This window comes from Miniopterus natalensis, chromosome 16 (assembly GCF_054644295.1).
Source record: "Miniopterus natalensis isolate mMinNat1 chromosome 16, mMinNat1.hap1, whole genome shotgun sequence".
Lineage (NCBI taxonomy): Eukaryota > Metazoa > Chordata > Mammalia > Chiroptera > Miniopteridae > Miniopterus > Miniopterus natalensis.
The window spans coordinates 15,786,305-15,811,159 of NC_142096.1; the positions used below are offsets into that span (position 1 = coordinate 15,786,305).

The window sequence follows — 24,855 nt, forward strand, 5'->3', positions numbered from 1 at the left end:
TGTGTGGTTACCCACCTAGATTCTTTCATGATTCCTGAAGCTCTGAAAATGGCAATTTTACTGATTTGGTTCAGTGAATTGACTTGATTTATCCATGCCTGGAGTTCAGTGTTGGCAAAGAACTCCCAATTCAAACATATTGGATTAGTGTTGGGATCACTTGGTTTTGGAATTCTTTTTTTAAAAAACCAATATACCAACATAGACTTCTTGTAAATATTTTGCTATTCCTCCAAACCTGTTTTCTTTTATAAGATTAAAAGTCTTAGAGCTGTAATTAAGTGATAAGATATCTGTATGTGGATTTATTTTCCTCTCTCCCTCAACTTGGAGGGAAAGCTTTCAGGGTATGTCCAATTCCTACTTTGAAAAATTCTTAGATGGGAATGAACTTGCTTTTTAAAACTGGTTTTCAGAGGATATTCATTCTTTGTATTAAAAAAAAAAGATCATGGGAATACTGGGATAGTTGTTTCAGAAAAGATATTTGAGGGCAATGCTATTCCAGTGTACAACTCTAGGGGGTGCCATTCATAGAGAACAAAATATAATGGTGTCCCCTGGAATAATGTGATGTGACTGCCCTGCTTGCGGAAAGGATTATGTATATATTTTTCAATATCTAATACCTTATTTAATAAAATATTAATTGAACACATATCTTCATTGAGCACGAACTATGTCCCAGGGACTATACTCAGCCAAGAGACATTGTCTATTACTGCCTCCAGAAGGGAAAGATCCAGAAGAGGAGAGACTTTAAATATCTAAAGGAGGCACTTTGTAGACCTGGAGAAGATGGAAGGATGGGCTAGTGTCAAGGGCATGACTCTTCCCCTGGGCCAGGAAACCAAATGGGTCTTTCTCAGAGACAGTCGAGAAGGAAGAGAGGTAGGTGAAAACAAAGTTATTTAGGTGGCTCTGATCTGTTTAGTCAAATATATCTCGGGGCTTAAGAAAAGTAAAAGGTTTAAAACAATTAGATAGTTATTTAGCGGGATTGTAAAGTAGGAAGTGCAGAACCGGCTTGTGTGGTTGTAGGGACAGACCCAGGACATTGAAGGCCGGGTCTTTCTGGGGCAGCAGGAGTGTCCAGGTGTCTGTGGTTAGGCAGGAGAGGGGGTTGTTGAAAGAGTACTGAGGACAAACACTTAGGATTATTCCTGCTCTTCCTTGGGCCATCCTAAAAGGCAGACCTGCAATTGGAAAATAATAATAATAGTAACCACCACCATAGCACAGAATAGACAGCAAACCCAGTGCACGGCGAGACTTGCTGCTGAAATGTCTGGGAAGCCCCTTCCAGGAAACTACCTGGCTCAGCTGGAGTGTCCAGGAAATTGGGAAGCGGAGATATTTTGTTTTTTCATTGCTCTAAGTTCTTCGGTGACTTGCAGTTACTGTGACTTCATTTCCTCTGACCTTGAATGAGTAAAGCCTGTTGCAGGCACAGAAGGAGGCGGCTGGAATAAGTGTGTGTGACGCTGTCCAGTCAGTGCTTCTAGCTCCTTAGAGAGTCTCGGGGTCAGTGAGCGAGGCACGCGGGAGGGGAGGCGGGCGATTCCCTGCTGCACATTCTTCTTTCCTTTAAATCTTCGCCTTCTCGTATTGATTGTTAAGAACCCGCAGCCCAAGCTGGCACCATCACTTTTACCATTAGCTTAGAGAAAGATTAGCACCTCTTTCCTGGACCCGGTGCCAATGTTATCCCCTTAATTTAGTCTGGAAGGAGGGAGAGCTTAACAAAGAATAAAAAGAAGATTAAACATCTCTCCTTTAAACAGGGAACTTGTTTTCTAATGTTTCTAGCTTATTCTGGCTTTTCCCAAGGGAGATCTTTGTTCGAGGAGGCAGCTCATATTCCATCCTGGGCCTGAGGCCACAGAGCGAGTGCAGCCAGAGTTGGGCTTCTTCGTTGAACAGGTCTCAGCCTCTTGCTGTGGAGTCAATAGAGCAAAACGCAGGGCCACACTTTATAAAGCAACAGTGCAAATGCAGGGTTAACAGCTGAGTACGGTTAGGCACCCAGTTTTCATTCTGGGCCATTCCAACCCACAGTGTTCTCGTCTCATATTTCTTTTCCACTGTAAGTCTTGCTACTACCCTCTTTCCCTGCCTCATCTTTCCTTGGTGTCTGTGATTCCAGGGTCCACCCTGTGACCTTAGCTCCTCTCTTGTAGGGTGGATTTCTCAGCCTTCACCCTAGACATCCTGATGATCCTTAGAGAAACTGGGAAGAACAGGCAAGACATGGATTCTAAGCATAAGAAGCGAGAGAAAGCTGAGAAAGAAAAGAGAAAAGCAGCCTCTTTTCTAGTTCTGAGGCTCACTTACATCCAAGACCACCAGCTCTCTGTCAGGCACCCCCAATAGAAACTTTAAAAATTATTTTCATTTTCAGTTCTTAACGGTTATATAAAAAGCCCAAAGACAAGAAATAAAAATGAGAAGGAGATATATAGTTTATGGAAGATGGTAATCTCTCTGTGCTACAGAGGGTATTCGTTTGCAAATTCCAAGCAAACTTAATTTAAATTGCTTCCTTTCCCACAGGTTACTGCTCCCTGTATCTCCAGGCGCTTGCCATAACCACAGTCTTTCTTTCTAATCTATAAAAGATGAAATGCTGTTTTTGTGTGAGTTTTTTTAAAAAAAACCACCTTCTACATATGAATTCTGCAAAATTTGTGAGGTTATGAGAAGCAGGATGGCCCAGTGGTGAATATCCTAGACTTGGACTGTTAGCCAGACCTGGGTTTGAACCCTAACCATAGGACACGGAGCCAGTTACTTAATATTTCCAACTCTCACTTTCCTCATCTGTGAAAAGGAAAAAATAATATTTGACTCCGCAGAGTCGTTGTGGGGATTCATTCATATACAGAATTTCTATATAAAAATTCAATTTTCGCTGATATTAGTACTAACTCATTTCAATGTAGCCCTAATGAGTCAGGACAGGATAATATTTTTTAATGCCCGTTCTTCACATATAGGATGCCTGAAAAGATTTTAAAGAACTATTAAGAAAAAATGACTTAAGGAAAAGCAAGTCGTTTATTGTTGGTGTTTAATTTTCTTGGATTTCATATTGAAAAGACACTTGGAACATTCTCCTTTTCTGTGGGTTTGATGTGTACAAGGGCCATATTTGTGATGAATGTCTCATTTCATCGAAGTCAGCTGGATTTAAAATGGACTCACGAAATTGAACTTGAGTCAACTATCTGGATATAATTCCCATTATAAGTGTTAAACAGGGATGAGAGAGCCATCTAAAGAATATTTGGTTAAATGCTAGGATTCATAATCCCCCCCCTTGAGTGTCTTCCTCCAGAAGAGGAAGTGTGACACCGCCACCAAGCTAGTGGAGAAAATGATATGATTTTCTATTCCGTGGGTCTAGATGGGATTTTACAAAACCACATGAGAACATCCTCACAGTCAGCCAAAGTGATGATAGTAAATGCAATCAGGACTTGGCAGATTATTGGAGTGAAAACAGCAGCAACCTCTGTCATTCATTACTGACAAAATCCCAGTGCCTTACAAATGTATGTTCTCTATTCCTCAGAATAACCTCAAATGCTAGGCACTGTTAGCCCATTTTACAGACAAAGAATTGGGAGCCTAGGAAGTGGGAGTATTAGAACAATGCCACACAGCCAGGAAGTGTGAGAGGCAGGATTATAATCCATCTCCTCAGCTCCAGCCCTGTGCGCTTCCGTTCCACGGAATTATGTTAACAAAGATCACTGTGGGATTTTGTTAATGTAGAAAAGTCTTCCAGGAAGATGTTTAGTAAGCAGGACCCCATCACTGAAGATATCTCGCCCAGCATTTTTGGGCAGAAGGAACCCAGTTTGGGTTACTTTCTTGGTAAAGTGGAAGTTGATATTTCACACCTAAGAATATATTTCTTTGATTATGTTAAAGCTTTCCTTGGACACCTGTGCACCTGGGCACATCTGCGGGGAGAACCATTACTCAGGAAGTTCGTTGTATGTTATTACGGGCTGGGCTGTAGCGGTACTTCTGTTGGGGCACAGGATACAGATGATATCTGCCCTGCACTCCGGCTCTGATGCTTCCTTCAGGGTGGGCCAGACACTTGTATGTAAAACAGCAGTTTCACAACCTAAGCGATCAGGTTGTTGTTTTGTGGGTTGGTGTTGTGTGGTTTTTTAATGTGCAGATTCCTGGGCTTCAACCTCAGAAATTCAGATACAAAATGCCTTAGGCATGACCATAAAATGTATAGTTCTAAAAAGCTTAATGAGCCTGACAATCAGCTAGGTTTTGGAATCACTGGGTAGTATATTGTATTAGGCCTATTATATGTTAAAGCTATTTCTTAGGTAGAATATTGCTGGTGTTTCTTGTAATTTACTGAAGTAATCACTGCAGGTTACTAAAAATATATGTTTATATTTATACATATACATTTAAGTTATATATGTAATATATACATATATGTACATATTAAAAATAGTGTATTGTGTATATAATATATATAAATATATGAACACAGGTAACATATGTAAATCTATATAGATAATATATATACATATTTACACACATACATAAATTTGTGGGGGTGTGTGTATCACTGAAGGTTCCCCAGGGTGACTCAGCATGGTATCACACGTAAGGATTGATCTTGGATCCCTAGCTGGACTGGTGTTTACAGAGTCTGTGGCTTTTTGCTGCTTGGCCTCTTAATCTGGTGGTTGGTCTTAATCCTTTGCTGCAAGTAGCAGCCTTATTTCTTATGGCTGACTGCCACACGGGTCTCTCTACTGTTGCTCACGCCAGTCCAGAGCCGTGCCACAGGGTTGAAATTGTGCATCAGGAGTTTTCTACCAGTATTTCTCTAGCCCTCACTGCTTGAGTTTGGTTTATTTCAACAAACTCATCAGATGCCAGCTGCTTATGTACCCCACTCGACCTGAGAGTGTAGCATCAATTGAAGGACTTTAGCAATCAGTGTTCCAGAATCTTCAGGTTTGTTTCCATGGCCCACTATGGTAGGCTTCAAAGATGGCATAGATGGTGAATAAGTCACTGGGTCTGAGTGCTCTTTCTAGTATTTACATAAACATAAATATTCTAGCTTCTGACTTTAATTTCAGTTACAATACTATTTGTGGGCACATTGGTTTCATTCTTTAGATACCACAGGCATACTACCTAGAAACTAGAAACATTTTAAGAGCCTACAAAAATGCTTATGACTGGGAGAAGTATATATATTTGCTCTAAAGTATGAAAAAGAAAACTGAAAAATGGAAATTTATAAATGTATAATTACATGTCTATAAAATGATATGGTTTTCCAATTTCAGCCATAGTTAAATTTAGTATTCATTTGGTAATTAGTGATTTTTGAAAGCAAATTTTAGGTTAGATTTCCTTTTACTGATGAATTATCGCCAACCATAACTTAATAAGTTGGTCATAGCCAAATGTTTTCAAAAACAAATTTAAAAATCCTTTCAAGTTTTTATGGCAAAAATTATTTTTAATGTGGGTTGTGGGTGCATATTAATATTTTGAGATGGGAATCCCAAAAGAGAAAAATGCTTGGAGCTATTCATATTATAAAACATCTCTGTTTGTGGGTGGCTCATTTCATGCACTTTAAAAAACATATTTGTCAACTCAAGTCAATTCCCACATTATGCTTATCATTTAATCTCCTATTCCCTAATATTCATTCTTTATTGCTTAATTAAGGGTTTCTTATACCCTCTCATACCCTGTCTCCCAACTCACACACCATTTCCTTTCCTCCAGCGTCATCTTTACTCTCTTTCAGTTGATGCCTCGAGGTAGGTAGGATTAATGTGAACTTGAATGGGGAGCCCTAAGGAGGTGGATTTTCATGAGCAAGATCAGTAGAAAGAAGAGCTCACTGGAAAAGTGGTACACATTTTAGAAAGAGAATTGGGAGAGGCCCACAAGGAAGCTAGGAGAGGTTGGTTTGGGTTGGTTCAAAATGGGAATGGATTATTCCAATAGCACACAAATCCCAAGATGAAAAGTCCATTTTGCTATCTAGTAGAAGGTGATGTTTTAGGCAAAATTTTATGAGTCTATTATAAAAATTAGATAGAAGATCCCCTCTCATGTTTTTAACTATATTGGAAGGACCAGCATCCACAACTAAGAACTATAACCACGTAAGAGTAAGTCATTCCAGATGTTAAGTTTTTTTAACACACAGAAAAATAACACACATATACACATGCTCAAAAATTTAGGGAGTTTAAAAAAAAATAATGAATAGCATCTGTTTTCTGCCTTCAACTCTTCCAATGTGTAATGGGAAGCAAAGATGTGCCATTTGTAAACCCATGATCACACAGTCTACAAACCTGCCCAGAGGTCAAAACTCTATCATTGTAGCAGTCCCCCCAAATTCTCCTCTAGACTGCTCCCGAAGAGCTGCAGAATTTCAGATATTATAGTACTTCTGATTAGATCTCTATGATGGGGATCCCCTCCCCTAAACTCTCTTAGGTCACAGAAGACACTGATTCATCCTTTTAACTGGTCATTAAGTACAGAGACTTGACCTCCCTTCTCCTTTGTTACGCTTCATTTAATAAAAACACTTTCTGGAAACAAGTTCCTGCTTAAGTTTGTAGGTAGCATTTCTCACACCTAAAATTCTTGCACTGGACAATTTCATAGGGCCAATAGACACATGAGTCTTGCCAAGAACAATTTCCACGAAGAGTTTAAAAGCAGTGAATCCCTGGAAGTTCAGAGCAAACGGCAGGACTTGGCCCCCGAATATTAAATGGAATTAGCTACACCTATTCTGAAAGCCATATAAAGCAACTGTGTAGTTGACATGCTGTGCTTCTTTCCCCCAGGGCTTTCCTGGAAAGGATGGGTCCTCTGGCCCTCCAGGACCGCCAGGGCCAATTGTAAGTATTTCCAGAAACTACTGGAATGTACTCTGCTTTAAAGCGTTTTGCTTCTTTTGAGAGATTTAATTTTGCGAGACCTTAAACCTTGGCAGCCATCTTTGCTGTAGTGTAACAACTAGCGTTTGGTTATAGACCTCTCCTTAAAATATCCTTTAAAAATAATACAACTATACGGCTTGATAATTCTGTCTCTGAGCCACTTCTCCATAAGATCAATTGCATTGACGTAGCTTTTACTAGACACAGATGTGGCTTGAATTTGAAAGAACTACACCTGACTGGTGGTTTGGAGGCTTCTTAAAAAATCTCTTCCCCACTCCTTTGGGAGCTGGGACCAGGAATGAGCAATGGACCCTGAAGCCTTGGTGCCGAGGGGGAGGGGAGCTATCGCTGTGTGTGATCCTTGCCCCTGAGAGCTGGCTGTCTGTGATGAGAATGTGGGAGTCCTTCCTCACTTTGCTTGCTTTTCCTGCCTCTCTATTAGGGCATTCCTGGAGCCCCCGGAGTCCCCGGGATCACAGGAAGCGTGGGACCCCAAGGTGCCCTGGGACCCCCTGTGAGTATGCAGCAGGAGCCAGTCAGGATGGCTGCCCAGTCGTCCTTCTGGCTTATTTATGTGTGTAAATTTACCAGCATCTCTGTTGATCAAAAATCTTATTCAGTCCTGGGTGCTGTGGGGACCCATAAGGGAAAAGAGGAGCCCCTAGGATAAAGATTCAGATGGAACTGTGCATATGTCGTGACTAAAGACAAAGGGCTCCAACAGGGACTAATCAGCTGTGCTGTTTGTGTGTATTTCCGTTGTGATTGTATATCTGCTTAAGTAAATTCAATGCCATCTTTATAGGGATTGGGCACAATAGCTGTGTGTTGATTAGACCTGTCTCGGGGCGGGGGGGGGGGGGGGGCGGAGATACAAGGAAAGGTTCTTTAGCTTTTAAGGACCTATGTGACTACATTTGGACCACCCAAATCTATATATAGAGCTATATCTATATAGCTCTAGATAATCTCCTTCTATAACGTCAAGATCCTTAACTAAATCACATTTGTGAGGTCTCTTTGCCACGTAAGGTAATATATTCATAGGTTCTGGGATTAGAGCATGAACACATTTTTTTGGGGGGGGGCTTTTCTTGCCTACCACAGTGAACAAGGCATAGCAGCAACATTGGTTCTTATTTAGAAAGACACCTCTCTCCCTATAACTACCCACTTTATTCTTTATACTTGAAAATTCTTTCAATAAAACTATTTCATCCTCAGAGTCATTTTCTAAACTATCATTTACATGATACATGTACAAACACACACAAGATATGAAAGCATACAGAACATGAAGCATACAAAATACCAGTAACTTTTCCCCATAAATAAAACACTTGTTAATAATATTATCTTGGATTGTTACAAATGAACATAAAAGGGCCCTTGATGGTGTCATTTTTATCAGAGAGAAGCCATTTCGTCTGGTTCCGTAGCCACTGGGTAGGGATGCTCCAGGAGGCACTGGGTAGCCTCTCGAAAGGCAGCTGCTCCCTGAGCTGGCCAGCCCGGGCTTCTCCCTGTGCTTGGGGCCTGCTGCCGGCCAGGCTGGCCTCACTAGTGACGCGGGCTCTGTGTCAAGGTGCTAAGGCCTTGATTGCTTTCCCATGGATGTCTGTCTAGGAAGGCAGGAGGGAAAGAGACCAAGAAAGACAGACTGCCCCACTGAAAATAGCAACGTTTCCCCTGGCCGGTGCCAGGAACGCCTGCTTGAGGGTGCTCTGTCTTCAGCCGCTGGCTTCCCCGGCAGACTGTGCGCTGCTGCTGAGGTTAAAGCGTGGGCTAAATCTCGTGCCTCCCTGCAGGGGAACAGATGGTGACGAGGCACGTGGGAGAAGGGGCCGTGCGTTTAGCTTGAAATCAGTCTAGGAACACTGCACGGGAAGTCAGGACACCTGGCTTCTTTCTAGATGTGGCCCTGACATGACTTTGACTAGCTGCGTGAGCCACTAAGCAGTTTATCTAGCCTCTCAGGACCTCAGTTTTGTAATTCATTCACTTAAAAGTATTGACTGAGCAGCCCCAATATGTAGACACATGGAGAGAGGGGTTCAGAGGGGCACAAAAGGTGACCAAGGTATTTTTCCATATTCATGGACAATCTAGAGAGAGTGGTGTTTTTTGTATAAGTAGGTATAGTAAAAGGCAGAAAGTCAGAAATGCCTTAAGGGAAAGACAAGGAAGTCACTATAAAAGTTCCACTGAGAGAGAGAGAGAGGGACAGAGACAGAGACAGAGACAGACACGCCTCTGAGCTGAGGGGTAAGGAGAGCAGCCCCTGAAGGAGGCAGCATTCTGATGGGATTTTGCAAGATGCTGCGACTATCACCTACAGAAACAGAAAAATGGCATGTGGAGATGCGGCGTGTAGTAAAATAGAAAGCAGGGACAGGGCACCCCCTGTCTTTTGAACATTGCAATTTTTTTCCAACTCTTTCTTTCCCATCTTTGCCACTGAGAAGTTTTATTTCAAGCCCTCCTCATTTCTCACTAAGATTATCACAAGAAGCTCTAGCCCTGGTCTGGTCCATTCGCAGCTCAGTGCCATCGAGGGTCCTTGATAAGTATGCAGAAGAAAGAATGCAGGCATGTTTGCGTTCCAGGTAGGCTGATGTTCAAGGGTGTTTCAGAAGATGATTCTGACAGGTTGGGGGTCAGACCATCGAGGACCTTGAGGGCTGAGCGAGGATGTTTTGATTTTAGTGAACAGACATCTTTAATATGTGGGACTTGGACCGTGAAATTTTCCTCTTCCCTTCAGCCCTGAAGTTCTGTGAATCTATGAATGCAGCTACTGTATTTTTCTTTTCTTTATATTTCAAGTGTTCCTGAAATTAAGGGAAAATGTGCCACTTTTTCTGGCCCACGCCTGCAGGGAAGAAGTGTTTTCCCTCAAAGCATACTTTGGTGGAGTTATGGGCCTTCACTTGCTCAGGAATTTTTATTTTGTTTTTTCTTTTACTTTGCAAAAATCAAAGGAAAGATGTCAGAGAAGTTCGAATAAATCTAACTTCTCACTGTACAGATATTTCCCTAAATGGACCTTCCATTGAGACTGCCTAGCTGTGGCCTGTAGCTACTTAATATCAAGCATGGTGAGTTTGAGTTTGAGGAATTTCAGGCCTGACTTAACACATCCATCCCTTTATACCAAAGGTCCCAACAGCTGGTGCTACCCATTTATCTTATCACTTAGGTTTGCACTGTAATTTCTGTTTCTGAGTTTCTAAGAAGACCATTTAATTAATGATAGCTAGCCATGGAAATGCCAAATAGTGTGTTGGTTCAGAAGTAAAAATACTCAAGATAAAATGACTCAAGTTAAAACCTAATTCTGAATGACTAGAGTTAGGTGGGGGGGAATGTATGGTTGATTTTTAAATTATTATTTCATTAGGAAAAATATGATCTTCACTGGAATAGGAGATATTGGCTGAAATGTTTGTAGGGCATTCTTTTGCAAGGCAGTAGTGGTGTGTACTGGGTCCTGCATGAAGTTAGGAGCCCCCCCTGACTGGGTTCTGGCCCCAGCTTTTCCATTTTGTTATTGTGTGACCTTGGGCAAGTTATTTAACATCTCGATGCATCACTTTCCTTATATGGACAATGGAAATAATATCTCTTAGGGCTGTTACAAAGAATAAATGGGTTTATCTTAGAGGAGTCTTATGAAGATTAAATGAGTTAATTTTATAGGGCTGTTGTGAGGTTTGAGTAAGTTAATACATGGAGAACAGTGCTTGGGACGTGGTAAAGCAGCTTAAGTATTTACTAGTATTTACACTTTCTTAATACATTAAAAATTTGGAATATTTACTTATTTTTGTTTCCTGTTTTTGTTTAAGTTTTGCATATAATGCTTGAAAAGCTGGTTCCATTAAAAATTTACTGGTGTGACATAAGTAGTTCTTTTCTCCAGCTAGACCTACCAGGGGACATTACTGCATCTTGAGGGACTTGTTTATTTGTGGAGCCTAATATGGGGGGAGAGGACACTGCTAATACATTTATTTCCCAAAAGAATGGGGAGGTGCCTCGTAAGTCTTAGTTTTGCAAAAAGTTTTAATGATGAAAATTGGGTACTTTTGAATGGAAACAACTCTTTTTCTGACAATCTAGATGCCCAGTGCCTGAGTATGTCTTAAATATTTTTCTCTTTTTTTGATCAAGGCAATTAAAATGAAGTACAGATTGGCTTGTCATCCAGACTTGAAGTGGAATTCAGCCATTGACTCATTCATTCATTCAACACATACTTTTAAACACTTGACATGTCCCAAACATAGTCCTAGGAACTGGGGATGCTGAAGTCCATAAGCTAGATAAACTACCTTATGGAACTTACCTGCTGAGAGAGGTCACAAACTGTAAGGATCTGCTTTCTTTGTAGAGGTTGAGATACTTCCCGCAAGCCCTGTTTTGTATTTTTCATTAATTTCTGTCCCTGGAGTTACCTCATTCCAAGTAATGACTGTGTTATGAGACACTGACATGTTAGCTTTATAAGGGACCCCAGAGACCATTTAATTTTTTTTGAGGAAGGGAGAGGAAGAGAGAGAGAGAAACATCAATGATGAGGGAGTCATTGATCGGCTGCCCCCTGCACGCCCCTACTGGGGATCGAGCCCACAACCCCGGCATGTGCCCTGACCGGGAATCAAACCTCAATCTCCTGGATCCTAGGTCGATTCTCAACCACTGAGCCACACTGGCCGGGTGAGACCATTTAATTTAATGGCCTCATCTTACAAGGAAACTCAGAGAGTTTAAGTGGGTTGCAGATTCCATGTCATATACGTTTCCCCCCCCCAAAGTATTAGTATAAAAATTTTCAAACACACACAAAATTGAAAGTAAGATGTAAGATTTTAATAGGAGGGTAGATGACATGCTTCTCTTCTCTTCTTAACTTCATATTCAGTGACAGCACATTTTCAGCTTGAGATCAGTTGTCGTAAAAGTATTTACACTTCCAGTAGCATCCAGCACTACAAGTCAGGACATTTTATTTTTCTGAGAGTCAGTTTACTTGCACACTATGGGGTGAACCTAGAACTCTGGATTTGTTAACTGAATACTGTTAACTGAATAGAGATTTTAGAGAAGATGCTGAGTTTGGTTTGGGACCTGTTGAGATTGTAGTAACAACTGGGAGCAGTCTGACAACGTGGCAGATTCCATCTATAAATGCCATTCACTATCTTTTGAGTAGAGACTATAAAAATGTTGTCCAATGAATTGCTCTTATTACACTGTCTCAGAATTGAAACAAAAGATGAAATCCTCCTGAAGACACATGTTTTGCATTATAAGTGTAATTTCATTGGAGAAACATAAAAAACCGCCATTGTTTTTCAGTAAAAATTTTTACAGTTATAGTAGTTTCTTATGGGTCAAAGAGTAGCTAAGCCACAAAACAAAATAATAATTCAGCTGAGAATTCATCTTAATAGGCACTCCCATTACCAGGAAGGAAGAATCGTGTGCTGTTACTCTGGACAAAAAGCCAAGTGAGGCTGTGGGATTTCACAGACCTCATCTCTTACTTGAACTCTTAGGATGGAAGATCTTTTCCTTCCTGCCAGAGCGATTCTTTAAAAAATTGAAACAGCTTAGCTCTTCAGCAGAGATTTGTGAAATAAATTCTGAAGCATCAATAGAGTAAAATTCATAGACTGGTGCTTAGTGTGGAAAGATATGAAGGACCTATTCAGTGAAATGATATGTCACAAAGCAGTGTTGCTGCGTGGTCCCAATTTTGTATTAAAACATACTGTTTCGAGGGTATTTTTGCTAAGTGAAATAAGCCAGTCAGGGAAAGACAAATAACACATGATTTCACTTACATGTGGGCTTTAATAAACAAAATAAACAAATAAACAAAATAGAGACAGACTCATAGATACAGGGAACAGACTGACCACTGTCAGAGGGGAGGGGAGGTTGGGGGGCTGGGTGAAAGGTGAAGGGATGAAGCGGTACAGATTGGTGGTGGCAGAGTAGCCACGGAGATGTAGATTACAGCATAGGGAATGTAGTCAGTAAGGTCAAGGTAACTATGTATGGGGCCAGGTGACCACTTGAGGCAATGGCGGGGGGGGATCCCTCAATAAAGCACATGATTTTCTAACCACTTTGCTGTACATTTGAAACTAATATAGGATAATATTGAATGTAAGCTGTAATTGAAATATATACATATATATGTATATAAAACCGTACCGTGTCTCTGCATTGAAAGCCTGCGGGAGTCCAGTGTTGAAAGAACTTTTTCTGCTTGGCGGGGTTACAGGTTGCTCTTTGTTTATTCCTGTCGTTGTGTGTCTATTTTTTGCTGCAGAGTTACGGGAGCTAAGAAAACGTCTAAATAAAATAAGAAAAGGTGCACTATCCTTCCGCGTGGCTGAGTGCAGTGTTACAAGTAACTTGACCATTTAAAATTTTACAGGGTGTCCCGGGAGCAAAGGGGGAGCGAGGAGAAAGAGTAAGTATCTCACTTGACTGTTCAGCAGCCCAGCTAAGTGCACAGCTTTCACTGCATTCGCCTAGCAAAGGGTCGCCATTTACTGTCGGGGCCATTCATTGCTCTTACACTGTTTCTTCTCTCCTTTCTTCCTCCTCAGCTCATTTGACCATGAACCCATTTTAAAGTGGAAACACCTTGTGGGCTGGAAGTCAGAAGAGCTGGTTACTAGTTGCAGATTTGCTACCATCCAGCTAGACGACCTTTGGTCCATTTCTTTAAGAAAGAAAATAGAATTAAACTGATCTAACTCAGAAAGTGGGTTTGATAAAGAAATTATGTAATACATGAGAAAACACTTCAGAAAAGTAAAAGCTCTACACAGATGCTAAGCAATGGAATGGTACTCATGTTTTTCCGATATTGGCATCCAGAAAGACAATGGCTGGCATAGAACCAAAGAACACAAATCAGCTTATTTTGGGGGCCTTATCTCTCCTTTGAGAAATTGTACAGCTGATAGTGTAATTGTGCTGATGGCTATAGTAGGAACAGCAGTGACCTTGGGCTCATCCAGTTACATGTGTGAAACCTTGGGCAATGTGTTGAACTGTTTGTCTATAAAATGGGTTTAACACCTTTCCCCTGAGTTGTTATTCTTGTTAAGTAAGCCACTTCTTGAGAAAGTGCTGCATTTTATGAGCTCCAAAGAGCTATAAATGAGGCATTAAATATACATATGGGTTTGCTTCAAAACTGTTAAATTTTTTAGAATCTACGACCAGAAATGCTTACTTGAGCTTTTTAAGTTGATAAAGGCTCCCAGGAACCGGCACCAGGAATGTCAAATGGCTTACACCTTCTCTGTGTGTGCCCTGGTGGTCAGTCCTGCCTGTTGCTTGGAGCCTACGATCCCGGGTGGGAACAGTGGGTTGAGTCAGATCTCGACCTGGAAGACTTGCCAGGTGGCTGTGATTGTGGCTGAGAGTCAGGGGTCTGCTTCTTTCCCATCCAGGGTGACCTGCAGTCTCAGGCCATGGTGAGGGCGGTGGCACGCCAGGTGTGCGAACAGCTCATCCAGAGTAAGTGCATTATAGTTACAGATGTTTTCTGTTACTCTAGAGGAAAACACCTCTAAAGCTATGTGTTGGTGCAGACACATAAGCTTTGCAGACGGCCATCACCAAGCCGTCTAAGAGCTCATTACAGATTACCCCAGATTTCTGCACTGATGTACAGACGCCAGAGTCCTCTGTCATCTGCCCAAGAGCACCCTTTTTGCCCAGACAGATTGAAGCTGACTGTCAGATCAAATCTTCTCCTCATCTTCATCTCCCCAAATGGATAGATTTTCTTCCAAGTGTTCAGCACATAAAAGCTGCCAGGCTGAGGTGTCAGAAGTTATCTTCAAAAAGTTGATTCATAGTGTTGATTTCTATGAACTCACCAGGTTTAAATCAGTGCCTCCTTCTTACCCATTCCTTTTGCTTAGCCCAGGATCCTCTCCTTTATTCTTTAAGATGTACGCCAACACACACACACACACACACACACACACACACACACACACGGTCTTCATGAGACATTTGATATGACACTTGTGCTTTATGCCAAAAATTATGCTGGAATACACGTGGTATGACACCTGTCCCATTTTTCCCCTGTAAACCTGAACTTTTCCACAGTCCAGTATTCCAGTTACTGATTCCTGCTCATTCACTTACTAACTCATCCGTTTTGCACATTTCCATCCTGGCCACTGACTGTATTTTGTCTCAATAATCTAACTGGAGGGCCCTTTTCTTTGCCAATAATTTGTTCAGTTCCAGGCAGATCTGAGACCAAGTAGAGATAAAATATTCCTCTCAAACCCGCCAGCTCTGGCCCTCTGCTGTCAAGCCCCACCCCATAGTGTCCTTTGCCTCCAGGGCTGACATCAGCTATGTGGCTGCCTTAACAGTTTTGTGGTTATATTTAATTTAACCCAGTGAAGTCTGGGAGTCCTGGGAGTGTCCAAGAAGGTCCTAATGGGAGAGTCCCAAATTTCGAATGTAGCAGATAAAACCGACCTCCCCTTGGGAGAGGTTTCATTAAGACAAAAATCTCAGGACAAATGAGTACAAAGCTCCCGTCTTCAGGTATGGTAGTAATGCTTCCTACATTTTAACTTTAATTAATTTCATATTATATTGTCCAAACTGAATATGTGTATGAGAGAGAATTTACCAGTTGAAGGAAACTGTTCAAGTTCAGTGCCAAAATAAGATTTTTAAAAACTCTATAAATTATAAAAGGGAAATTGAACAGTGTGAACACGTCCAAAGGTAACCTGTATCTTGGATTATTTTGTAGGTTTCTCATTTCAACTACTCAATGTAAATGAGCAGATAATTATTTTAAGGAAACCTAAGGGTTAAATCCTGCTATGACTCACTGACCAGAGTATGTGGAAGATTTCACAATAGTGTCTGTCTTATTTCGCTGTAGAATAAAAATCTTGTATAAATATATGATTGTTTAAAACATGCACTAAAAAGGAGAGTTTAAAATTGAGTTTTTTCCCCTTGGGAATTCTCAGATTCTTGTGAACAATTTCTAGGAAATGGAAGCCAGCAGGGTTAAACAAGAACACTGAAATAGGTCTGAGAAATAAGGAGGCCCTGCCTGTCAATGCAGTTGTGAGGGAAAGAAATAGAAGAGATTATGTGAGCAAGACCCCACCTGCCCAGAGGCTGTATTTATTTCTGACCCCCTCAGCCATCTTCTCACACGCTGCTTCAGGTTTCTCTGGGCTCCTTATTTCATCCCTCAGAACTTGATTTATCAGTTAGTATATAATTCCCCACATTCTCAGTCATCTATGAGGCTTTTAGTCCAGAGCTGATCAGAACAATTATGCTAGGAAAGGTTGTATGGGAAACTGTGAGGACAATGTGATGACAGCTAGAGAAGTGACAGAGGACATCTGCTTGTCAAAGGAGGAAACTGAAAAAGTAGATGCAGAAATGTCTGACCCCACCCAACATTCTTGAGTGTGCTACCGATGGGCCCGAGACATCAGGAAGCCCATCCTAGTTACAGTCACGGTCCTGTACGTAAGAATGCTTGAATATATTTCAGCAATAATCCTTCTAAAAATGCTTACTATTCTTTACTTAGGTTTGAATGTTTGAGAAGGAATAAGTAACAGTTATCTAGGAAATTCATTTATGTGGGGAAAGCTTGCCTCCTCATACAGGAGGCATTATGGTATCCAGCACTTTATTAATGTATACTTCTAATTATTAAAATATATCCTTCCAGGCATAACTGAGTTAAGTGACTATGGGAAAGAAAGCCAGCTTTAAAAAAATAAAAAATAAAGCTAGTGGGAGTTTCTGCGGCTGGGACCCAAGTAAAGGTTCCTGCAAAAATGCTTGGCAATAAAGAGATGAGTTGAAACAGCACTTGTCTGGGGATTTGTGAGCAGGAGGGTGGAGCAGACTTTGTGGGCTGGAAAAAAGACAACTTGGGGGAAATTGCTGGAGAAAAGGGGCAGCTGGGCAAGGATTTAAGGGGTCAGATACACGCTGGGGGTGAAGGTAAAATATGACTTCTGTTCAAATGATGTTTACTGAGATGCTGACATGAACTGTGGAATTCCAAACATATGACATGCGGCTTGAATACAGTCCAGCTGTTGATATCATCCAAAGTAAAATGTAAAACACTTTACATTGGAAATCAACATATTTCAGAGGGGTGTGCTTTTCCCCTTGGTGGGCATCTAAGAGAATTGTTTGGAGCCTTGACAAATGACACCTCCAGCCCCCTCTTTGTTTGGATGACAGTTGATTGAAAGCTGCCTTTGTCCTTCCTGTCTCAGGTCACATGGCCAGGTACACGGCCATTCTCAACCAGATTCCCAGCCACTCCTCATCAATCCGGACCATCCAAGGGCCTCCTGGAGAACCTGGGAGACCGGGCTCACCTGGAACCCCTGGTGAACAGGGACCCCCAGGTACCCCAGGCTTCCCAGGAAATGCAGGCGTGCCAGGGACCCCAGGAGAACGAGGTAAGTTGGGTCACTCGCCTTACTGAGCACAATGAAGCGGAGCCTAACAGTGGCGCTTATACAATGATAAAGTCTGAAAGAATGGACCTAAATTAATTTTACCCCATCTATTCTGCAGCTTCTTATTTACCCCCCAGGTTGAGAAAATTGAGTTATCTACAGAGTGTTTATCAAGAGCCATATCTGCTTGTTTGAAAAAGGTTCAGAACCCCCAACTCACCTCTAAGAGGCTTTTGTGCTAATGAAAGAATGATGTCCCCTCTAGGTGGAGGAAATAAAAGATGCCCCTTCCAGGTGGAAGAATCAGAAAATGATGTCCCCTCTGGACATAAGTGGCATCACATAGAAGTCGTGGCAAGCAGGGAGCTCACTGCCTGGGTCTGGTGCGTTTTGTGTGTGGTGCCCATACTGGGCAGCACTCAGTGGCAGCCCTGAAGTGAGTCATGAGTCAAATTGTCATATGTTTCCCATATACCTATGAAGAACATGCCAGCTCTAAACTTCAAATTCAATACTCTTTGTGGCTCATCTTATAATATGAGGCAGCATTTTATTTACTAATTTAATGGGCCAATGTTTTATGTTTTCTACTGAAGTTTCTTTAAAATAGAGATCCTCCTTAGCCTTTTCTTCTACCCTTTACAGGTATTAACAGTATTGTATAATAAGATCAAAGAGATGTGGAAATTAGGGCTAGATATTAACTACAAAGAAAGTGATGGGAAAAGAGGCAACTGGTAAAAGTATTTTCCAAGACAATTTATAGAATGTAGACCTGGGCAAAAGCTAATTACCTATCTTCTCTGAGTCATATTGCTTTTGTGAGATGGCTAGGATATTCCTTTTATAAAATCTGGGATGTAAAATGCAGATTACAAAGATACTATTTCACATTCATTCTTGATCCATACCAACAGGCCAAGTGCATTTCTGTGGCTGCACATTTGTGCCCATTGTTCCTCCTTTGCAATTTTTCTCTATTTTCTGTCATCTGTATGTCTTATTCTGAGTTCACGGCTTAGCCTAACCCGTCTCATGTGATGTTGGTTCAATCGCCCCAGATCACAAATATCTCCCTCCCCTGAACCCCAATGCCCTGACCTTCTCTCTCACCCACTTTAGCACCCGTCAGGTACTGGTGAACCACTAGATTTCTGGGAACAGGAATCAGGTCTGAATTGCTTTGCACATAACAGGTACTCACTAGATAACTGTTGCTTTGACTATGGCCCAATTCTGATTCTCCTTTCTGGAGGTTTTTCCTGTGCAAGGGAACTAAATCAGCAGATATTGAGATGGGCATAAATTCCTCACGGAGCACCAAAGATCTGGCAGCCAGGCGGGTGGCCACTTCTGTCAGCAGGGCCCCATCTAATGGTGTTGGTGATAGACCAGCTGTGACTCAGGGAACACAGAGCCAGTGCCTGAATCACTCTCAGCAAATCACAAGTTGTCTGTGTTCTTTTTGGAAGTCCTCTCCTTGTTCTTGCCAGGCTGTCTTTCTTGTTTTGCAGGAGCACTTGAATGCTTAGCTCAGGGGAAAATCACCCAGGAGTTCTCAGTGACCCAAACAACCCCTGAAATATGAATTTCCATGATGTAATTTTCTTACCCCCATGTAGATATAGAGATTCCTAAAGAATACAGTAGACAAGCAAAATCCTAAAAATCACAGATAATGGAGGATGACAGTAAGACAGGAAGTGAGATGCCCTTTGCACATGAGGGAAGGTGATTTTATTTGCTTACCCACTGAGGAGTGTGGTTTTGGGTTTAAGGTTGAGGTTTATAGGCCAACACTCCCCAAAAATATTGGATCATCCATATGAAAGTTTTCATGTTTAAATTGTATATCCATAACAGCTGGTATACATAGCTGGTTTATTTTGTGCAATAAATCAGCAAACATTTATTGAATGCAGCATTTATGCAAGACTTGGCTTGGCAGTGTGTGAGATAATACTATAATCATGGCTTTCACTTTTAGGCACCAGATCTATCTGCCAATATTGTGGTTTGGATAGGGAATATGAAGTGTTGCTGAATGTACACCCTGGGAGATCATTAATGCTAACCGAGTTTAGAGGAATGCATCACGTGACCTTTGATAAGAAAGGGTGCTAGCATTTACCAAGCAACTACTTAATAAACTATCGGTTGCTTAGCACATTATTAATGCTCATAAAAATCTAATAAGATCAGTATTTGCCCATTTTTAGGTGAGGAAACTGAGGCTCCACTGATTGTCAATTGTCCAGGGTCACTTACCTGAACAATAGAGGACCAGAATATAATTCCAGATCTGTGTGATTCCAGAGTATCTGTGTTTGCTCCGTTCTGCCCTTGAATTCATTGCTTATTGGGTGTTTCACAGATGAGAGGCCAGAACTGTGCAGCGTCTGGCGAGCCCTGTTTCATGATGGCTTCTAATAACCACCTTTCAAAACATGTGAACTGCTGAACTGATCGGAATATCGCAGTGGGCTGTGGTTGTGCTGTTTGCAAGCTCCTTGTGCACTGTATTTGGATAGCCTTGGGCATCTGTGACCTGGCAGATGACCTGCTTGGAGGTGAAGCCAGGTGATCTGTTGGATAAATATGAATGTGATCAAAACATTTCCTTTGGCTACACATTTGGGCACTTGACGATTCCTCTAAGGTTGTAGCACATGCTTAGGCTATATGAGAGTCCAAGTAGGGGAATTACCTACAGGGAAACTGGTCATGCATGCATCTGGCAATTTCAGGTATACCTACAGAAGTTATACTTCTGTTCTAATATCTCACCCTGGGGGCAAATAGGGGAGAAACCTGGAACAAGGCAATTCAATCTTGTTTTACTTCTGATATCTTAGAAGAGAAACCATTTGTGATACTGGGATTTGGGGCATCAATCATTTATGGGTTAGGATGCAAGCTTTGCCACTTATTAGCTATGTCATTTTGGCTGCTTGATCTTACAACTTAACCTTTCTATATCTTCATTTGTTCATCTAACCAGCACTTACTGAGCATCTACTACATGTCAGGCATGGTGCTAGGTGTTAAGGAAATAATGGTAAACAGGGCATACATTTCCTGCCTTTTGTGTGCCTAGCATAGAGACATATTAAACAAAAAAATACATGAATAGTTTAATATCAGTTGTTATAAGTGCTGTGAACAAATGCAGGATGCTGTATGAGCATAGAAAAGGGCACTATGACAGTCTGTTGATGTTTAAGCTGAGATCTGAAAGTTTAAGAGCTTGTATATAAATAACAGAGAGAAAAACATCCTAGGCAGAGACAGCAATAGCATGTGCAAAGGTCCTGAGATGGGAAATGGTTTGAAACCTTTCAAGCCATGGTCCTCAAACCTAGCCAACATATTGTTTCCTTTCTGTAACAAATAACTTGCAACATCTCTTCTACTGTTCTAAAATGAAATTCATAGATAATAAATATAACCTATCTTCACACATAGTTTTAAAAACTGTAATGCCCTCTAGTGTAATATAAAACAGTAAAAGGGAAGCCTAATAATTTATTCCAGTGTGCAAATTCTCAGCATGACTATACTGGAAACATAACGAAGAAGTCATAGTCGGAATGTACTTATTTTTAAGAACTACTGAGAATGCCACAGCTGCAAATTCAGGCTGATGTAACTGAGCTTTATCAACTACTTGGTTTTTCTACATTTGTCTCTATTGTGTTCACAGTGAAAACCTACTAAGATGGCAAAAACATCATTGGTATTATGCAACTAAATGTAAATTACCTTCCCTTACTTTTTCAGGCACATGTTCTGGGGTTAGCAGATCTCTTGGTTTTCCATTATATTTCTTTTTCCTACTAAGGCCTCTCCAGAGAAGCCTTCCAGTACTGACCATCCCCTAAAACCAAGTGATGGTGACAAGGTCTTTCTCCATCTAGTGCCTGGAAAAGCTGAGTAGAAATGACTGGGAAATATCATTCCAAAGACTTTCTCTGTTGGAACTCATTGGTTCCTATAAATCTCATTAGCATGTTATGTTTAATCTGTAGAATCAAATATTTTGGCTGCTTAAGAGAGCTAGTCACTCCATTATTATTATTGAGGATAAAAATAATAATCGACGTGACTCAGAGGTGTTGAGCATTGACCTAGGATCCAAGAGGTCACGGTTTGATTCCGGGTCAGGGCACATGCCCAGGTTTCCACCTCGATCCCCAGTTGGGGGCTTGCAAGAGGCAGCTGATCCATGACTCTCATCATTGATGTTTCTATCTCTCTCTCTCCCTTCCTCTCTCTGAAACCAATAAAATCATAAAAAGAAAAAATAATCATGTTGGAATGCCATCTTTAATCAAGAGAAAATTTCACATTTTGTTTGCTACGCAGATTAATTTTGTTGTTGTTCTTTGAGGTTAAAATCCCTGAAGACTTTTGAAGTTGGGAAATTATTTCCCTCAAGCCTTTTCTGCTACAGATGACCAAATATCTAGTCATCGAGTAAAGAAAGACAAGACTTAAGGATCAATTTTTATCAAGCCTAAGGTTCTGTGGTTAACTTGAAAAAGATAGACTTTGTTTTAGTAAATGAGAAAAAGGGGGTGGGAGAAGGGTGAGATGAGTCACCACTGAACTCCCCCAGGCACCAGCAGGTAGAAAAGGAACGAGCCGTAGGCTGGTCTGGTCGCTGGTTGCCGGTCACCTAAGCCAATGACAGCTCCTTTCAGAGACACAGAAATGGCAGTTGGGGCAGAGAAATGCTGCATGCACACTAAAGCTAAGCCTGCATCCCTCATGCTCACATCGCAGTTTACTGAGTCAACAAGGCTGAGAAGTCTAGATAGAAGCCTGCGGCCCAGATTCATTCAAAGCTGAGAGAGAGAGAGAGGTTCTTATGCTCAATATTCCTGTGGTTGAAGAGGGCTGTTGGCACTGACGATACATCTGGCAGAGAACCTTGGTCACAAGTTCAGAATTAGAGCATTGCAGTTGTGAGCCAGGAATGCCTCAGTGGCAAGCATCTGCGAAACTTCTTAATGACCCTTGTATCCTAGTTTAATTTCTGGAAAAATTATCTTTAAGGGACAGATTAACTTGATTAAAAAAAGAGGGCTGGTGGAGCTCTCATAATAATTTGCTGGTTGTTGCTTAAATATTTACAAGTCTTCCCTGTGATGTTGTGTTACAGTTGATGCTGTGTTGCATGAGACGTCGTCTTCTCATTGATGTTAAAAATGTGCTGAAATACATGTTTGCCTCCTGCCTCTCCGCTTCCCCGTCCCCTGTCTCTCATCTCCTGAGATGAACTCCAGAGAAACAAAGATAAGAGTTTTCTCTTTTCTTGCCAGATAATTATCTGGTAAAGTCCATTTTGAATGTCCTTTGGAACAAGACCTTTCCCTGAAGCTTTGATGGATTGTGCTTTCCTAACATACAGTAACTTTCAGGCAAGGAATGTTCTCTTTTTTCTCTTTATCATCTTTTATTTTGTAGAGCTTTTTTTCCTATTACAAAGGGACTCTATACTCACGGCTGCAGAGAGAAGCTCTGTGTGTTAGTGATCTCTTACTATGTAACAAATTACCCTAAAACTTTGCACTTTAAGACAAGAGAACATACGTGATGATGGTTTTTATGGGTCAGGGATTCAGGAGTGGTTTAGCTGGGTGGTGCTGGCTCAGGGTCTTCCGTGAGGTTGCGGTCAAGATGTTAGCCAGGGCTACAGTCATCTGAAGGCTGCCAGGATGGCTCACTCAGTGCTGCTGGCGGAGTCTCAGGCCCTCCCTGACTACTCCACTCACATGTAGCCTGAGAAGGGTGGGTCCCTTCACAGGGGTGCTGGAATCTTCTCAAAGCATGGTGGCTGCTTTCCTCAGAGCCAGCGGATCCGGGAGAGACAGCAGGGAGGAGTTCACAATGCCTTTTTTGACTGGTCCCAGAAGTCATAAGCTTGTACTTTCAGCATATTCTATTAGGAGGGAGTCACTAAGCCTGGCCCACGCTCAAGTGGAGAATTAGACTGTACATTTTGAAGACAGGAGTATCACAGAATTTGTGAATATGTATTTAATCACGCTCTTCTAGATTAAACCAAGGCCTCTGGCCTTGCAATGGAACAGGCCAATTGCTTTCATTCCTAAGAATGATCTCCAAGCAGCCTGACTTCTAGAACACTTGTGAAGAGTTGGCTCACTCTTGTGTCTGCCTGTTTTCGCTATTTAAGTTGGGTATTTGTCTCTCCCAGCTTCTTTGAATTATTCAAATACCAGATGTAGCTTTTTAGAGGGAAATAGAAGATATAGATTGAAGCACCTTGAAAGAGTAGCACCAATTGGAAAAATGCTTTAGACTGTTTTTGTATTTCTGCTTCTGGAATTAATTGTAGTCAGGATAAGGTCATTTTCCAAATAAACACACAGAATGATTTTTAAAAAGTAGTCGACAAACTAAAATTACCATCCCATTGTGCCCCCACCTTCAGTGCTTGGTAGAATATGACTATTACAATAGCAAAAAGCTGTAACTGGTATTTTTGTCTTCTTTTGGTCATGAAAGCTAATACAATTGTTTCCGTAGCCTACCAATTTTTTGAAACCCTCAATTGGGGAGTTCGTTATAGTAGGTCTTAGCAGATCCCTCTCACTGAATTTCAGTCACTGTCTGGGGTAGTGGATGCTGCGCTAGCAATGCTGCTCGAGGTTAATGCCATCTCTGTAAGCTGTCTGTGTGGTCCTGGTTCACATTTTCTAATCAGCTTCACTTCAAGTGCGTGCCCTTTGCTCTAGCCAAACTGAACTGCTCAGTGCTCTCCTTATTGCTCAGCTTTTTGCTGCATAATAACACTCCACAGAAATCTTGGTAGATACAATAATACATATCAGTTCTCGTCACATGTCTGTGGGAGGTGGGAGCAGCTGTGCTCTGCTGGGCCCCTGGCTGGAGGGGGGACAGCTCCCCATTCGCCTTGCGACAATGGCAGGAATGAAACAGGGCAACCCAGCCTCCCCATCATATTTCACCCCTCTTTTCATGTCATTGCCACTAATATCTCATTAGTCAAAGCAAGTCACACGGCCAAGCCCAAATCCAAGGGGTAGGAAATGCATGAATCCAGAGAGTGGGAATGGATGTATAATTCTATTACAAAGTAAAGAATTTGGACCATGAGTTCCGTTTACCATGTTCTTCATACATGCCTTTTCCTTCCCACCACACTCAGTGCTGGTCCCTGCTGTGCCCTGTTCTCGTACCTCTTCCTGGATTGTCACATGCTCTTCCCACTCCCCGGGACCCTCTTTCTTCCTCTGGCTCATTCATAGTCAAGCTTCAAAGCTCATCTCAAGAGTCACCTCTGCCAGACCACTGCTCCCTCACCTTGG

The 24,855-nt window shown here is 41.6% G+C and overlaps 1 protein-coding gene across 3 annotated transcripts in view; it reads left to right on the forward strand.

Moving 5' to 3' along the window:
- Positions 1–24,855, forward strand: part of COL14A1 (collagen type XIV alpha 1 chain) — a 158,824-nt gene that overhangs the window by 120,258 nt on the left and 13,711 nt on the right. For all 3 annotated transcript variants that reach the window (XM_016207753.2, XM_016207755.2, XM_016207756.2), the window contains exons 41-45: positions 6,882–6,935; positions 7,423–7,494; positions 13,432–13,467; positions 14,462–14,528; positions 17,312–17,500. In XM_016207753.2, the coding sequence (XP_016063239.1) occupies positions 6,882–6,935; positions 7,423–7,494; positions 13,432–13,467; positions 14,462–14,528; positions 17,312–17,500 (418 nt within the window). The remainder of the gene's footprint in view (positions 1–6,881; positions 6,936–7,422; positions 7,495–13,431; positions 13,468–14,461; positions 14,529–17,311; positions 17,501–24,855) is intronic.